Genomic DNA, 18309 nt, shown 5'->3' on the forward strand with positions numbered 1-18309 from the left:
AGCTTCTCTTGCCTGCCCGCCGCTCACCTCCTACTGTGTGGCCTGGCTCCTAATAGGCCGCGGGCTGGTAGCGGTCCGTGGCCCGGGGGTTGGGGACCCCTGTCTCAAAGGGTGTTTGCACTGAGTCTTCGTTGCTGTGCGCAGGCTTTCTCTAGTTGCGGCGAGCGGGGGCTACTCTTCATTGCGGTGCGCGGGCTCTAGGTGCGCGGGCTTCAGTAGTTGCGGCACGTGGGCTTCAGTAGTTGGGGCACACGGGCCCTAGAGCACAGGCTCAGTAGTGGCACACGGGCTTAGTGGCACACGGGCTTAGTTGCTCTGCAGCATGTGGGATCTTCCCGGACCAGAGATAGAACCCATGTCCCCTGCATTGGCAGGAGGATTCTTAACCACTGAGCCACCAGGGAAGTCCCAAGGGTGCTTTCTGAATTTCATTTTTTGGTCTCAGGCTAGGGTTAGCTTGTAAGTGCTTAAAGATGTCAGCCAGTTACCTGGGGCTTTTTTTATGTGAATGGTCCAGTGCCCCTCATCAAAGTTTTCCCAAGATATTGTATGAGGGCATAGAATAGGCAAGATAATTGCCTTGGGGACTAATTTCACAACACATACCATTTTTATGAAACAAAAGCAGCTTGGTAGATTATTCATTTCTTCTGAGTGGTTTATTCAAAATTAAAAATAAGTTGGGAAGGGAAATCTTCATTTTAGCAATCTTTAATTGCCATAGCCATTTCGGGGGGCAGACCTATGTAGGCAGGATGAGAACACCGGTAGACAGCCATTTAATTATATGCGAACTCTGCTTAGTGCTCTTACCATTTGGTCTAAGTTAGTAACCCTTGTTAAAATGTGGTTGCTGGGACTTCCCTGGTGGCGCAGTGGTTGGGAATCCGCCTGCCAATGCAGGGGGCACGGGTTCAAGCCCTGGTTCGGGAGGATCCCACATGCCGCGGAGCAGTTGAGCCTGTGAGACACAGCTGCTGAGCCTGCGCTCTAGAGCCCGCGAGCCACAAGTAGAGAAAGCCCGCACACAGCAACGAAGACCCAACACAGCCAAAAATAAATAAAATAAATTAAAAAAAAATGTGGTTGTGATTTTGGAAGCTTTTTCTTGCTCATTATTATTTCTAATACTAATATTTCTAATATCTTTAGAAATAATTTACCCTACTATTAATTTCATGGTCATAGTCATGATACTTCTGTGAGGCAGAGTGAAAAGCTATCATTATCCATATTTACCAGTGCGGGGACTTCCCTGGTGGTCCAGTGGTTAAGACTCCATAGTCCCAATGCAGGGGGCCCGGGTTCGATCCCTGGTCGGGAAACTAGATCCCTCATTCCACAACTAAGACCCCACATGCTGCCAACTAAACATCCTGCATGCCACAACTAAGACCCAGCACAGCCAAAATAATAACGAGAAATTTAAGGCACAGAAAAGTTAAGCAGATTTCTCAAGTTCACAGCTATTTGGTGGAAAAGTCAGGATTAAAAGTTTGGGATTAAAATATACACACTAATATATATATACAGTAGATAACCAGCAAGGACCTACTATATAGCACAGGGAACTATACCCAGTATCTTGTAATAACTTATAATGGAAAAGAATGTAAAAAAAAAGAGTATATATATTCATATATATATATGTGTAACTGAGTCATTTTGCTGTACACCTGAAATGAACACAACATTGTAAATCAACTATATTTCAATTAAAAAAAAAAAGTCAGGACTAAAGTTCAGGTCTTTTGACTTCCAGCCAAGTTTTTTCTTCTGGATGCTTTCTTTTGATTTTAACATTAAGAAAAGGATCTTACTTGGTACTTGTAACACCTCACTCTCTGTTTTGTGTATACATATGACTGTTTCTTTTTTTGATTATAAGCATTATTTACTCGTTACAGCATGCCCTGCCCCACAGTTCTTGAATATAGCAAGCACTCAGTAAATGTTTGTTTTTAAGAATCAAGTACGTGAGAATCATTTTTATAGGATGAATGTTATCTGTGGTAGGACAGTGAGGCCTCGTATATAATTAATTCAATTCTTTTCCCCTTCATCACAGTTTAAGAGCTTCAGGTCTAATTAGCAGATACCGGTCAGAAGGCCTGCATCAAATTTATGCTATCATCACTGAGCTATTAGCTTAAAACATGGGCCTCATTTTCTTCATTAAAAACATGAAGATGTAGTACTTTCAATATGAGAAAAATAGTTTCCATTTTCAGAATCACATTACATTTCTTGGATGGTAATTAATATTTCTTCAGTCTTACCATATGCAAAGCACAGTTCTGAGTTCTTCATGTAGGTAAGCTTTTATAACCTCCTAACTCAGAGTTGTTGCTATTATTATGCTCATGTTTACCCATGAGGAAACTGAGGCTTAGCAAGGTTAGGTAACTTGCCCAAGATCTGGTAGCGAATAAACGGCAGAGACAGCCGAAAATCTGGGTCTGTGTGACTCCAAAATCGAAGTTATTAATACTATACTATATTTCACCTATACCTTTACAACTCTGACACAGCTAAACTTTCCAGATGGCTAATATCCTCCCCATGGTAGACATTAAATTTCATGTAGTTACCCCAAATAGAGAACTGTGTTCTGTCAAGTCCTACTAAAATAAAAGTTCAGTCTAAGGAAACTCCTTTTCATAGACATACCTTGTTCTAGACCTGAGATTGTATCTTTATGCTGCTTTAGGTTGCAGTATGTTCCCAACACCCACTTTTTAAGTTTTTTGCTCAGCCACCTGTATGCTTTCTCTACACTTCTCCAAAGTGGAGGAAAGGAAAGAAAAATTTTTCTGAGATTAATAGAGGGCTCCAGATTTGGGGGATAATATGTTTGAATCAGCAGCCCATTGAGCAGGTTTGGCCTCTAATTGATTACAACTCCCTCTGAATCACTACTCCAAGAAGAATGAAGGTGCTTTTTTTTTTTTTTTTTTTTTTGTGCGGTACGTGGGCTTCTTACTGTTGTGGCCTCTCCCGTTGCGGAGCACAGGCTCCGGACGCGCAGGCTCAGCAGCCATGGCTCATGGGCCCAGCTGCTCCGCGGCATGTGGGATCTTCCCGGACCGGGGCACGAACCCGCGTTCCCTGTATTGGCAGGCAGACTCTCAACCACTGCGCCAGCAGGGAAGCCCCAGGTCCTGGCTTTTTGATTCTTCCTTCTATCCCTCATTCAGCTTGGTTGTTAGGATTAAGTTAACCAAGCAAAGAAAGTTGGGCAGGAAGGAATTGAACCAATTAGTTCAACCACCTCCTTTTCAGAGAGATAACTAAGTTCCAGGAGAGTGATTTACTGAAGCTCAAGTATATAAATCTGTGCTGTCTCATCATCCAAGACTCTACAGTAGTTATCAAGTAAATGGCACACCTGACAGCTGATGAAAATTTCTGGACTGGGTTTACGTGTGAGGAAGAAGAGGGCCTAGCAATTAAGAAAAACTCTGAAGGCACATGTCTTGGATCCCAGCCCTGTCTCTATTTATTAGCTGTGCTCTCTTGGGCAAGTTACTTCTCTGTGACTCAGTTTCTTTGGTTGAGGGTGGTAACAGTACCACCCTCATGTGGTTGGTGTGGGGATTAAATGATTTATTACACTTCTAACGCAGCAATTAAAGCATGCGGCTGAACTCTCATTAACCATTAGTTGTTTCTACCAAAAATTTCACACGCTTAACTCCTTGGATTTTGAGCTCTCCTGATGCTCTCCTCCAGCGTTCCTCCTCGTCTGAAATCTTCTCCACAAAGTCGACGCTTGCATTTTCAAGGAACTCAAATGGCTTATTTTCACGGAGTTTCGACAAATAGATGTGACATACACATCACACACACACCACCTCACACCGAAGGTACGTGGAAACAGCACAATGGAAGAGTCAGGGGGAGCTGGCGACTTAGGGGTGACGAGTTGCTGAGACACAGCCTTCATTCTGAGGAAGACGGCAGAGGCCGGGCAGTTAAGGGGACACACACACACACACACACACACACACACACACACACACGCGCCGCAGGCACAGGTGAGAACTGCCTCCCTCCCTGGGGCGGGCGCCATCGCGGCGTCGAACTGGACCGGTCGCAGCCCGCCAGGCCCAGGTGGGCTTTAGGGTGACCGAAAGGCACACACAACCGGAACTGAACTCAAGTTTGCGCTTTTCCACAGCAATCCTGAAGACAAAGGGACTTCTTATCTAGGTCACTTTTTTGGTTTGTTGCCCTCCTCCTCCCGGCCCCCAGCTTTGTTCCCAATTTCCCCCAGCGTTGGCTCGACGGCGCCCCGCACGTCGCCCGTTCGTCTGGCAGCCAACCCGTTCCCCTTTGTCGTCCACCGCTCCTCCTAGAGAGGGGTGGGCTGGCCGCCGACCTCGGGCAGGGAGGAGGAATAAGGGGATGAGGAGGCGGAGATCCCCCCCCGCTGGCACCGAAGAGCAATCCCCGCGAGCCGCCCGCCCACTGTGGCCAGACAGCCCCTAGTCCCCCGGGCCGGGGCCTGGGATGGAGGCGGGGCGCTGCCTGCGCCTTCTGATTGGCTGCGGGCGTCGGGGCGCCGCTCCGCGATTGGGCCGCGGGGCTGTCTGGCGCGAGGGCGCGCGAGGTGGGGAGGGGGCGGTTGGAAGCTGCTGGAAGTCAGGGGGCGGGGCGGGCGCAGGCGGTTGGGGGCGCGGGCGGGGACGCGGGACGCGGGGACGCGGGGGCGCGGTGGGGGCGTGGGGGCGCGGAAGGAGGGCCGAGCGGGTCACCGCCCCCGGCCCCTCCCCGGCCCCGCCCCGCGCGCTCCGACCGCGGGCGGCCAGGGGCAGGCGCGCCGGTCGCTTCCCCGTCCTCGGCGTCGCCCGGCTCAGTCGCGGGCGAGCGGCGCGGGCGGCCGGAGCGCCAGGCAGGCCATGGCCACCACCAGCACCACGGGCTCCACCCTGCTGCAGCCCCTCAGCAACGCCGTGCAGCTGCCCATCGACCAGGTACCCGAGGCGGCCCCGCTGGCACCGCGCCCTCGCCGCCCCCTCCGCGGCCGTGTGCCATCGCGCGGAAGCCGGGACCCGGGACCCGGGGCGCGGGCTGGGGCGGGGGCGAAGGGAGGAGGCGACCCGCTTGTTATTGTCCGCTCGCTGCCTGGCGCCCGCTGTCCCCCCGCCCCCAGCTGCCCACCCAGCCCCCACCCCGCCCGGGCAGCCCGCGGGGGCTCCGGGCACCGACGTGCGCGCGTGCATGCTTGGCCCTGCTCCCTGCCACAGCAGCGCCCGACCCGGGGCGTGCGTGCACCGCGTAGTCGGCGATCGGAGTCCCGAAGCCGCTTCCAGTGCGTGTGGGCACGGGTGTAGACAGTGCGTGGAAAGGCTGTGCTTTGGGGGAGCCGGGGTGTCTGTGCCCTGCGCGCGTGGCACCCGATACTCCACGGGGAAAGGATGGACGTGCCTAGGTGGACGGTGCGCTGGACACGACGTGTGTGTGTGGCGTGGAGGAGGCCAGCTCCGGGGTCGGCGACCGGCTCTTTGGGACAGTTTGCGTGGAAGTGCGGCGTATTCAAGAGAGAGAGGCAACAGTTTGGGGCAAGGCAGGCAGGGGTTAGGAAGAAAAGGCAAACTGAGTTAATGATCCCAGGGTGTCTAGCGGAGAAAGTGGCAACCTTGTAGATGGAAACACCTTTTCCCCCGCCCCCCCCCAAAAGCATTTGACACAGTGTAGGGAAGAGTGACATCTAATTCCTCACTTTGAGTTTGCATGAAGGGCCTAAGGGTTACTGAGATATAAACAGGATTGTGTGGGAAAAGCAGCGCCATTTTTATTCAGAAAAGAAAATTTGGGAGTATTTGTCAGAGTGACATTTAGGGTAGTTGGTGGGGCAGAGATAATTGCTTTAGCCCCAGGCTAGAGGTAGTTCACTGAAAATTTTCCTTAAAATTATTTCAAGTGGACTTGATCTAGAAGTGTTTGCACTTTCCAAGGGATCCGGGTTCACTGTCCGCCCGAATGTGTTGCTGTCATTGATGTCATCAGGGATTTCATTTATAATACTGGATTCCTCTGTGTCCAGACTCTGTTTCATAGCAGCAAGACGGGAAACGACCCCTGTGTCTAACGTTATGACACTAAGTGCTTTGTGCTTCAGTGTTTTAAAAAGTTAAATAGAAGTATGTTCAATGAGTATAAAAAAATTCTACCTCTGTTCAGATCTGAATTCCTTACTTAGAGTTCAGTAATAGCTGTTGGTTCTTAGTAAATACCTATCCCCCATGCATCTTGAACTACAGTTACAATGTGAATCTTGCTAATAGATTCAAGTGCCACTAGTGAAATTAATCGCGTACTATAAGAAAGTAGTCTTCTCTGTTTATTAGTAAACTGATCAGAACCTACGGCGTTTCGTCTTCTCAGCCCTGTGGAGAATTCTCACTTTTCTGAAGTGAAGCACAGTGTACGGCCTTTTAGTGCATTACAACCCTCCTTGACTTAAGTAGGTTGCTGCCAAGGTATCAGCAAATGCAGGGTAGGTATCTGTTTAAAAATTGTTTTGCCAATGAGAGCAAGAGAGATAGGCCTATAGCTTTTCACTTACCTTAGGGAACAGGATTATGCTCTCTTTCTCCCTCTTGCTCTCTGTTTCATTTTCTCTCTCCCCATCACGATGAAATATTTTCTCTACTGCGCTCATGGCTTCTAATTTGTATAATGCCTGTGACTTTAAAAGTGATTTAATATAATAAACTCATTTAAAAATCTCAGCAATCCGGAGCGGGTTCTTTTTAGTGCTGACATAAGCAGGAGAATCAAGGGAAGGGGACAGGACTTAAAATTTTGACTTTCCTCCTTTATTATCTACAGGTTTTGATTTGGTACCTTGGACACCTTTGTTCTCTTGAGAGCATTCTGAATTTGCATAGCCACTTGTATTTTGGGTTGTTTTCTCTTAGCAAGTCTTAAGAATATTGGATTAATACCACACAAGCCTTAACTTTTTATGGTAATAATAAACTGTTTCTCTGAAGCACCGAAGAATTGACTTTTTTGCTGATAAAGCACTTGGAATAACTGAAAAATCATTTAGTAAAATTGGATGAAAAAGTAGTCGCTGAGCCAGTATTTTGAAGTTGAGCAAAATAGAAATTAACTTTGGTTACATGTAAATAACTGGGTCCCAGTTGAGAGAAAGCCTAAGAACTAGTTGTAATCAAATAGAGTGATTCAACAGGAAGAAGACAAATCAGGAGATGAAAAGTGTGAAAATATAACTTTTTAGTGTGTTAATTTGGTATACACTAATTAACAGTGTTTTGAAAATTTAGGAAATTATAAAAGCAGTTATTTGATGTCAGAGGAAGAAAAGGACCTTAGAGCCAGAAAATAGTTAAACTTTTTTACTAGAGTGAGTGTGGAATTTACGAAATGATAGAAAGTACTGGTATGTATGGAATAGAAGAATGCAGGTTGCAGGGTCAGGTAGGAGAGAAAGGATGAAATATGTTGCAGTAAAGACCAGGCAAGGAACAGGGACAAAAGATCTTGCCTGCCTTAGGCTCCTGGATTCTTTCATCTTTTCTGAGAATTCCAGAGTGACCTTGAGGTAACCGTAGTATTTGTTCAGTAGGTCTTACATTTAAATAAAAATATAAAATCTGGTATTGAGTGAGGTTCGATGATGCTTTAAGGTGAGAAATATTTAGCATCTGATGTTTCCCCTTTCTAGGCCTTGCATTCCAGGCGACTTTATTTCTAGGGTGGTTAGTTATCATTAAAGGAATATCTGTGGGGATTTGGACTGAGGGAGAGACAAGGGCCAAACGTGCTATCGAGAAGACATCAGATGTCATTGAACAGAACCGTATTCTTTATTAGTTGGCTATGTGGTGAATTTTTTTAAAAACCCCAACATGAATACCAAACAAGGGAGAATAATTGTGTCCAGATCAACCTATTTTTTAAAGAGGTTTTTTGTTTTTGTTTTTTAACCTGAACATATATGTTCTATTGCATTTGACTTACCTCACTTCTGAGTTATCAGACTGAGGGGCTCTCTAGCCCTCTCCTTCCTCCCTCTCTTTACCCTTCCTTTCCTTTCCTGTCAAACCATTTTTCTTTCCTTATTTCCCTTGACGCTGTAATTACTATGAAATTGGAGTAAGATTCCCTGGTGACATGATGTCCAGGATGGCATACTTGGCCGACAGCCAGTGAGGGATGAGACTGACCTCATCGAACAGTCCTGTTTGGGGACAGGGTCCTTGTTTTAGAGATGACATGCTGAACTTTTTGGGGTGGGGAGAGGGGGCAAGAGGGAGACTTGAGATACTCGGAAAGGTTTGGAGGAGGGAGGAAGAAGGACCAGCTGTTGTAACCAATCCTGCCAAGTCAGGTAATAATTATCACGGGTCACATCTTACAGTTTTCAAATCTTTTTCACATGCGTTATATTATTTTCCTGCGTCCTCACAACACCTTATGAAGTCAGATAAAATTCAAGTCCTGAAGTGTTTTAGCTTCAGGTACGTATGTACATATGGTATTAAGCATTTGAGTAAAAGGTCCATTTTAATTTCTATTCTGAACACGTGGCAAATCATTTTGACAGATCCGTGTTTTAGATGCAGGTTGCCAGTGTATTTTTGGAGGACAGGGTGGAGAGGAAGAGCTTTCCCAACACTGAAGTGCTGGTGGTGATGGCTGGAGTGGGGAAAGCCATGTGTGTACAGAGGGAGAATCCTCGTTTCCTGCTTTTTGGCCATTTCGTTGATTGGCGGGTTGCTGTATATTCTACCCCGCCCCATGCCATGTAGACAACCAATGAAGTGAAATAATATATTAGGGAAAAGAATAGTTTAGAACATTAACTGCTTTAATCCTCTTACAATTCTGTGTTGTGATGAACCCTGTTGTATAGATGAAGAAATAAATGACGTTCTCAGTTTTGAGCCTTTTGAAGATAATGACTTTTAGGAGCAGAAGGTGAATGGCAACCAAACAAGAAAATCAAAGGTGTGTTTTATTTTAAAGTTGCCATTTGAATGCTTTAGGTTTTGGACACAAGTATCTAACTCACTTGTCGCACCTGTCTACTTTTACAGCCGTAATGAGCCTCGGCCTTCATACTGAGAGCCCTGCCGTACTGAGGCAATCTGCTGTGGAAGATTCCTTTTCATCAGGAAGGCATATGGGCCTGAGAATCTTGAATCTGTATTTTGGGCCCTGTCAGTTAACTAATTTTAGAAATGTCACTTTACATAAATGAGTTTCCCCCTGTGTAAAATGTGTGTTGCACTTAGTTTTAAAATTCCCTGATTCTGTGTTTGTTTCATCAAGCTGCCTCAAATTCTTTTTGGACCGAGTTGGAGGGAATATAAATATGAACTCAGGGGAGGAAAAGGGGCTAATAAATTTTGAAGTTGAAACTGCCTCTGTGGTTAATCTGAGGCAGTGAGGCAAAGGACCGCGTGGCCTAAACTGTAGTCCATGTCGGTTTCCCTGTGTCTGTTTCCCTTCATCGGTAGGAAGTAGTCATGCCGTGGTGATGACTGACTTGGAACCAGATTCTGCCAGCCTTGTGCTCGTTGGCAAATTACTGTATATTTCTTTAAGGCCCAGTTTCCTCACCTATAAAATAAAGATAATAAATAGTAGCTATTTGTAGATTATTGTGGAGATTAAAATACATAATCTATGTAAAGTACCTGGCTCCTAGTATACATCTGCTGCACGTTCCTTTCTTCTTTACAAATTATGAAATATTTGGAACTTGTCTTCTGTTTTTCTTTTGGGAAGTTAACATCTGTTCACATATATTCCATTTTAAATCTCTAGGACTTCCTTTTTAGGAAGGGAGATATCAGGCTCAGGTTCAGTCCTATTCCCCACACAGTGATTAAAGTAGGATTAAAATCTCATTTTGAATTTGGAGTCAAAAGTGGTTTTTCTGCTTCCTCACTGTTCAAGAGTTCTTTGTCCCCTGCTTTAAAAGTGCTTCCTGTGTTATTACTGCCTCGATAGGTACAAATAACCCTAGTCTCTGTTTACTGTGGCCCATCAGGGCTGACTTTCCAGGGAAATAATCAAAACAGCTCACACACAGCTTTTGCCTGCAGTTGATTTAACAGGTGGGAGTCTACGATGATAGAACTTGGCAAGACTTCTTTAAAATAAAACAACCTGTAAACAGGGCCCCCAGCAGAGCGATCATTTAATGATTTTATAAATGACGTGGGTCCTGCTTTGGTAAACGTGTAGGGTTTGGAAAAGGGGAGGGATAGCTGATGTGTGGAAAGATAGAATTCGGATTCAGGAGATCTGAATAGGCAGCAATGATGTGCCCCCCTCCTTTGCTTATCAGAAGCCTCACTGTTCTTCCAAGCCCGCATCCAGTGCACCTTGCAGATGAATCTTTTCCTGAATCCCATCCGATGTGACTGCTGTTGTATTTGAACCACAGTAGCATTTTGGATTTGGCACTGTGCTGGCATTTACACTCTGCTTAATGTTGTATGTATCTGGCAGGGTTCTGGTAGGAGACAGATTGAACTAGGTAACCAAGGAGACTTTAAGAACCATTTACTAAGATATGGGCAGGTTTAGGGAAATCGGCAAGGAATAGGGTGGTCTCCCAGGACCAGCTCCTCTAGGCCTGGAGGGGCCAGAGGAAGGAAGGGCAGAGCCCTAAGGAGGTCAGAACCCCACGAGGGGAGCTGTAGGGGCTCCTGTCAGGAGCAGCTGTGGCCCCCAAAGAGGGACCCATCCAGCCTGCGGTAGCCTTGAGGGAGGGGGTGAGGGGAGATGAATACCCCACTCCCTCCCATCCTCTCTTTCCTGCTGGTGCCTCCTTCAGAGGGCAAGTTGATACTTTGGGGGCGCAGAGGACAGTGGAGAGTGGGTCTGGAGGCCGTGGAAATCCTGTGCAGGACGTTGTGATTACTGACATGTCCTTTACAGTGTTACTCATCTCTCTACGTGATGAACACAAATAAAACACCTTTTGTCAGGCCCTTAAGGCACATCCTTATTCTGTCTCTTTCTTCTCAGTCACACGTTTTGAAAGAACAGTTGCATCTTGCTAATCTCTGCTCACTCTTACACCATTATAATCAGGCTTCTGCCTGCAACACTGGTAGCCACATCCAGCGCAAACTGCGTAATACTGATTAGTTACTTCTTGCTTAAACCTCTTCCCAGCTTCCCTGCTGCCCTTTGCAGTGCTTTTTCAAGTGTGGCTGTGAGACCACTTGTATCAAAAATCATGTGGGATTGTTGTTATATATTCCCAGGCTCTACCCAGAGCTACCCAGCGAGGGCCAGGGAACCTACATTTTTAAGCAGGCTCATTCTTACCCACCTTCTCCTACCATCAGAGGTAGAGAGCTACCTGGCCACATTTTTTTTAAGTTTCTCCATATTACTAAAAGGTTATCAAAGTGTGATGCATTTTTTAAATGTTTGCGTTTAACCGATTAACTTGTAATCTCCAAAAGGTCATGCAGTGTAATTGTGCTGTTGACAATATAGTCACAATATACGGGAAGAATAAAATTCGTAAGTGCACACTAGGCGGTGTGGCCCCCAGTTTTCAGCTGAATGACGTCCATGTCCCTTTCCAGTCCTGTCACTGGATCTCTGGTGACTGCCTGTGTAACCTCATGTGTAGAAAATGTCAGAAGTCTAACTTTGGGGTCCTTCTGGGCCGAGAGGCCTGCCCTGTGAGAGGCCCTGCCCCACGCATTCTCAGGCCTGCTTTATCTCTGGGAACCCCTGGCCCACAGGAGAGGCCTAGAACCTCCCGAATATGGCTGCCAGCTCCTTTTCTGTTATTTGGGCCCTGCCCCTACTTTGGCCACCCCTCACACACCCACACTCTCTCCCCAGAGGAGCAGGAAATTGCCAGAAGCCCCCATGCATGTGGCAGTGGCTGGGCTGGAAGTGCAGTCCTGGTCTGCTGCCCGAAGGACCTGCAGAACCAGTTAAGTTCCCCCAATACGTTTCCTTATCTTTTAACTCCATGCCTTTCATCAAACTATTTCCTCTGCCTGGAACCCCCTCCACACTCCTTTGGGTCGGCAAACCCGTATTTTGCAATACTCTGCTAAAGCTTATGCCTCCTGGATGAAGCTTTTAAGGATCTGACCCGTCCTTTCCAGTGGCGCGTCACTCCCCATGGGGCCACTTGTGCGCGTCTAATGCAGGCACCAGCGGTAGGTAAGTACATGCTGCTGCCTGAGGCTGTGGGCATCCCCGGCGGAGCCCCTTCGAGGAGCTGTTCCTCGAACCTCTGCCGCGGTTCTGCAGTGAGGCTGGCGCTGCAGAAGCAGCTCGAAGAGAAGATAGACAGGTAGCCGTCCTGCTCAACCTCTGTCCTTCGCTCTGGGCTCCCCCAGCCTCTCCTGTGTCTTCCAAGCAAAAGCCCAGCATCGCCTCGGTCTGGCTTTTTCAGGAGGGGGTAAGGGGCACACGTTGGGGGTCTTTGCCCCTTTCCACAGCTGCCTGTCAAGGGTGTGTGTCGTCCTTGCTCTCGGAAGTGGCGGTCCGAGAGCCCCCGCTGATTGGCGGAGATTTGGCCGCCTTTGCCCTTGTCAGTCGGGGCCTCGGGGGAGCTGCCTCGGCTTTCCCTACTCTGATGGCACCTGCAGCACTTCATTTCTTTTGCTTACTTCGCGCGCCTCCCTGCCAGGGTGTAGACTCCTCAGGCACAGGGCCTCTCACTCAGGTTTGCCTCTCTCGCGCTCAGCACCGCCGGGCACGGAGGGCGTCCGGAGTGAGCGGCTCGCGTGGCGGGAGCACAGACCAGCTAAAGTTCCGCTCATCACTGATTAGCGGGGCGGTCCAGGCACTGACTGCGCTTTCCTAAGCGGCAGGTTCCTGGTGTGTATCCCGGGGCGGGTGAGGGCCCCTCCCGCAGGGCTGAGGTTGGCATCAGGGGTCCTGCCGGCAGAGGGCCGAGCACACAGAGCTCAGTTTGTGCTGGGTGTCGCAGCTGCCGAGCTGCTTTTCCAGGGCTTGTGGAGGACACGGTGTGTACATCCCTCGGGTGCATCAGGGTGTGCAGTGCCCGTTTGCCGTGATGCATTTTGCAGGCATTGGAGGGTCCGGCGTGTGGCGACAGTGTGCTGGCCGTGCGGGATGCAGAGGAGAAGGTGGCTGCAGCTTAATGCAGTGGTTCTCACACTTTTCAAGGCAGCAGCTACCAGAGGAGTTGGCCGGGCGGCCAGGCGGAGGCTCCCGGCTGGGGTGGTACCCGTGCCCAGCTTCTGAGCAGCCCTGCACCAGGGGCTCTCAGGGATCCTTTTCCCGGGGACACTTCACTTTTCCAGCGTCTTTCGTTGACACCCACACCCTCCCTGGCTGGAAGGCTGGTCGTGGGGTCAGGACAGCAGTGGCGTCCCCTCCCTGGATGGGGTGCTGCCTTGTCTCTGCAGCTCCTTCGGCTCCCCAGCTGGCCGAGCTCCGCAGATCGGGGTCAGGTCACTGTGACTCGGTCCCTCCGTGTGGGCACTGCTGTGCTTCCTCCTAGCTGCACAGCCGCGGGAGTTACGGGGTGCCTCTGATGTGAGTGTTTACGTAAAGGGCTGCACAGTACATCTCCGTGGGTTAGAAGGAAGCTGTGTAAACCTTTCTGGCTGACTTTTATTTTCCTCAGGAGGGTTACTTAAAAGGAGATGTGCAAAGCATTGAAGAATTTTGGAGGAATGTGACTGGGGATTCAAAGGAAAATGAAGATAACTGTGAGAGGTACCAGTTATCCCCAGCTAGACGATTACACTGTCATTACACTGTTGGGTGATAAGAGGTGACTGGAAAGAGAAGCTCTATCAGCATTGTTATCAAGCTATTCAGAAAAAAAGCCTTCAGAGTGCAGAACTGTCTTTCTCCAGAAAGAACAAAGTGCTGTCCTTACAGCCCTGTGGGCGGGGCCCTGCAAGAGGGCTCCTTGCTGATCCACCCCCTTGTCCCCCAGCTGGCCATTCCGGGGAAGCCTGGCTTTTGGCCAGCAGCAGGTGTCATCAGGGGATCCTCCCCGGGCGGCCTGTGTCCTTGTGGAGTGAGGAAGCCAGGGGCAGCCCAGTTGCCAACTAGAGGGACCTCCCTCTTCCGTGAACGTCTGGGCCTCTGACCAGCTCGCCTTGCTCCTGTCTTGGCATCGGACGGAGATGCCACATACTTTCTGTCTTAAGCCATAATCCCATAGAAACTTTTTTAGTTTTTAGAGGTTTTCTGTGCCAAACTAGATATCTGTGGAAGGTCAGAGTTGTAGACAATATATACTTTTAGACATATTTAAGTTACTCAGTTACATGTTATTTTATTTTATTTTTTATTTTTTTTTTTTTGCTGTACGTGGGCCTCTCACTGTTGTGGCCTCTCCCGTTGCGGAGCACAGGCTCCGGACGCGCAGGCTCAGCGGCCATGGCTCACGGGCCCAGCTGCTCCGCGGCATGTGGGATCTTCCCGGACCGGGGCACGAACCCGCGTCCCCTGCATCGGCAGGCGGACTCTCAACCACTGCGCCACCAGGGAAGCCCCTACATGTTATTTTAAAATAAATAGCTCCCAGCTTATACAGACAAAAAATTCTGAATCCTTTTAGTTTCTTTTTTAAGGTAGATTATAGGTAAAACTAAGCATATGAAAGACATTCAGGTGATACTTACCTTGTTAAAACTGGAGAGAGAGGCTCTGCCTTTTGCAAAACCACTAGTTTCAAAACCGCTCGTCCTTTGGGTGCACAATGAATAGTGATTGAGTTGAATGTATCTAATTTAACAACATCAAATTTCAAAGATAAATGTAAAGACTTGCGGTGAAGTTCTCGAAGTTAACTGTATAGAAGGAGACTTGCCTGAGACCAGGATTAAATTTTATGAATAAATCATGGGAGTTTCTGTTTACTGTAAGATGTTGTTACCTGATGAGGTCATGGGTTAGGTGAAGTAGTTAATGCCAACATAAATTCCAAATTCACATGGCTAGAGGTTGCCGGGCAGGGAACATGAATGGATATGAATGTAGATGCGGCCATTTTTTGAGATATGGACAGCATGACCACGTGAAAATCCCATGCCCAGGCTAAAAGCAAAGCCCCCCTCACATTTGCTGGTGGTTACCAAAGCTGATTTTTCAAGGGAAGCTGGAATTCTGGAGTTTTTGGTGAAAATTTGTGATTTTTAAAATTTTGGCTGAAGTTTTCTTAAGTCTTCTGTTTTTTTGAGCCCAAAAAACATAGCTAGGCCAGATTTAGCTTATTGGCCATCAGGAAGTAGGTAGCAGTTTCTATTATAGTTGGTGGTGGTCACTCCAATCTGAAGAACACTGTGCTCTTCTGAGATGTCGGAGGAGCCTTGGCAGACCCGATTATAACCATAGCAGGACAGTCAGGGCTGCAGAAGGCTTGGGAGCCATGTCATGGGATTGTTGAAGATGTAATTCTTGTATTTCATCACTTAGTAATTTCGTCCTTAAACTGGCCAGCAGGATTTCAGGTTAAATTTTGTCCGACTAGTTCTAGTCGTTTGGAGAGGGTCACACCTTAGAAATAATCTTGAAAGTTAATATCCCATTAAAGTGGGAAGGTTGGACTTTCACACCGCTATCGTTTTGTTCTTTTTGCAGATCCAGTATTTCAGTTATTAACTGGCCTAAGTGGTCAAGGCTATCTTATGGGTGTGATGTTAAAAAAAAAATGTCTAGCTAGTAGAGAATGAAGTCTCTTGGAAAGGTCTTGATTGCCCAATAAGCCCCTACCAATGTTTCAGGTTTTTAAAGTGTACATTGAGTTCTGGACAGCATATTTTATCTTGTGATAACTATTCAGGCTTTGGAGTTTAACTTTAATCTACAGTGTGTTTCACTGCAGGTGTTAGGGTGCCTTTTCTAATATGGGACTGGCACAGCTGTTCATGTGAGCTGCTTACCAAGGATAGACGTGACGAAGATTTTTGGTGTCTGCGTAGAGCCGAGAGGACAAGGTAGAAGTACCCTTTGGCTGGCATTTAGTATCTTTGGGGATGGCTAAGTGTCCTCAGTCTAAGATTGTCATCCTTCTATGCGGTCCCTGTAGCTTTCCTGTAGTATGAGACTAGTTACGTCTTCTCCTTTTGTTCTTGGAAAATATTTTAAAAGCCACATAGTAAAGGAAAATCTTGGTATATTTGGCATCACAGCATTGAGCTTCAGCCTTCCGTTAGATTTGAATGGAAATTCTGATCAACTAGTCAAAATCAAAGAACAGAATTTTGGGGTATTGTCGGTATCGTTGGGTATTTGTTACACTTTTCCATATGGATTGGAAGGATTCGTTTCTAAAGAGTTAGAGTTCTCTTTTAAAGTATAGGGAATATAAATTAATGGGGAAATAGGTATGCTGTTCCAAGTAGGCTTTTGGCACAGGCTCAGTTTCAGCACATAGGACTATGAAATGATTGATGCAATAGCTTTGCTAGGAATGTGGCATTTGGTAGGAAACATGTGAGTCGATTTAGAAAAAAATCCTGCTCGGAATATTAAAGACAAAAGGATGTTGGGACCATTTCAGCAAAGACAAAATAGATTAGAATCGTGCCAGAGGGCTGGTCGTGGATCGTTTTCCTTCTTACATTGATTTTATTGAAAGCAGGAACCTCTGGAAAATAATGGAAATATTAAATTGCTTTTGCCCATTTTGTCCCTAACTCCAGATTTGGTAAACGCACCTTTCAGCTGTTGTAAAATGAAGGCGAATGTCAGTACAGACCAGCTCCCTGGCTGGGCAGTACTGTGGGTAGCAAGGAGATTAGCTATCTTTATGTTGGACAGTAAACAGTGAGCAGCAGGGCAAGGTTCAGCCAGGGAAAAGCAAGTGTGTATTAGTATAAGTTATATATCGGGGAAGATGGACTGGATCAAAATTAAGAGCCTTCTCTCGCGCTGGGACCCAAGGAAACGAGGTAGTAGCAGTGCCGAAGACAGACTTTGACAAATGGACATCATTCTGAGAATCGTAGAGTAGGAAAGTTTTAGTCTATAGTGAGCGTTGTTACTTTTATAACATTTTTATAAAAGGAAGTTGCTGGCTTATTGGTATAATTTTAGAGATTACGAATTACCATTTTGGCAGTAAAGATGGAAAAGGGTAAGTAGGTATTGTTGTTCATCGAGCACCTGGTATAGGCCAGGGGTTTTCTAGGCCCTGGAGGGATGCAAAGATGAGTGAGAGCTGGTCTGGCTCCTGAGCTTCTAGTCTAGAGGGAAGAGAAAGACTGATACATCTGCACAGCATGTAAAGGTGTGTCAGGTGGACTTAGCTTGGATAAAGCTGCTGCAGGGCGTCCCAACAATAAGTCAGGGCCTTTTTTTTTTTTTTGCGGTACACGGGCCTCTCACTGCTGTGGCCTCTCGCGTTGCGGAGCACACAGGCTCCGGACGCGCAGGCTCAGCGGCCATGGCTCACGAGCCCAGCCGCTCCGCGGCATGTGGGATCTTCCCGGACCGGGGCACGAACCCGTGTCCCCTGCATCGGCAGGCGGACTCTCAACCACTGCGCCACCAGGGAAGCCCAGTCAGGGCCTTTAAAGGTAATAGACTGCTTGTTTTCTCACATGAGTTTTGATGTAAATGGTCCAGATTGGTGGATAGTTCCACGTCACCTGGTCCTACAGAGACCAGTGTTCCTTCCAACACATTGTTCTGCTGCCTGGGGCCTTATCGCCTGATTGCAGTTGAGGCTGGTTTGTTGAGGGCAGTGGTCCTTAAACGTGAGTTTGCATGAGAATCCCCTGTAACACTGGTTAAAACACAGGTTGCTGGGCCCTATGATCAGAGTTTCTGATTCAGTTAAGTCCGAGTTTGCAAGTGTGACAGGTTCCCAGGTGATGTTACTGCTGCTGGTCTGGCAGCCAGACCTTGAGAACTTAGAAGGTTCCAGTCCTCCAGCAGACGAGGGGGGAAAGAACCCTTGTGGCTGCAGGTGTGGGCCAGAAGTGCAACATACGCGTTACTTTGACCGTGCTTCCTTTTGCCAGAGCTCTGTCACGTGGCCACAGGTCACAGCAAGGATACGGGTGGGGTGAGGGCTAGTAAATGTGGCTCGTCTGTGGGAGGGCAGGGCAGGCTCCACCATGCCGGCATCATCTAGGGAGAAACAGCCGTAACTCGGGCTTGGATTGGTCAGGGCAAGGTAACGTCTGAGCCGGAATCTCGAAGGATAAATTTTCCTGGCATCCCAGAGCAGAAGTGCGACTTGTAGTTAAGGAAGCAGGGAACGCGGGAAGCAGGGCAGGCTCGCCCTTTGAATAAGTATTGATTGATGGCCAGGCTTTTTGTGAGTCCTTGAGCTGCAGAGACTAGAGG

At 47.7% G+C, this 18309-nt stretch overlaps 1 protein-coding gene across 1 annotated transcript in view; it reads left to right on the plus strand.

Annotated features, from left to right (window-relative positions):
• Positions 1-4710: 4710 nt before the first annotated feature.
• The window catches only part of MBOAT2 (membrane bound O-acyltransferase domain containing 2), a 117501-nt gene continuing 103902 nt past the window's right edge, over positions 4711-18309 (plus strand). Inside the window, exon 1 of the mRNA XM_067703743.1 lies at positions 4711-4976. Within this exon, the coding sequence (XP_067559844.1) occupies positions 4902-4976 (75 nt within the window). The 5' untranslated portion in view covers positions 4711-4901. The remainder of the gene's footprint in view (positions 4977-18309) is intronic.

Source organism: Pseudorca crassidens, chromosome 14 (assembly GCF_039906515.1).
Source record: "Pseudorca crassidens isolate mPseCra1 chromosome 14, mPseCra1.hap1, whole genome shotgun sequence".
Lineage (NCBI taxonomy): Eukaryota > Metazoa > Chordata > Mammalia > Artiodactyla > Delphinidae > Pseudorca > Pseudorca crassidens.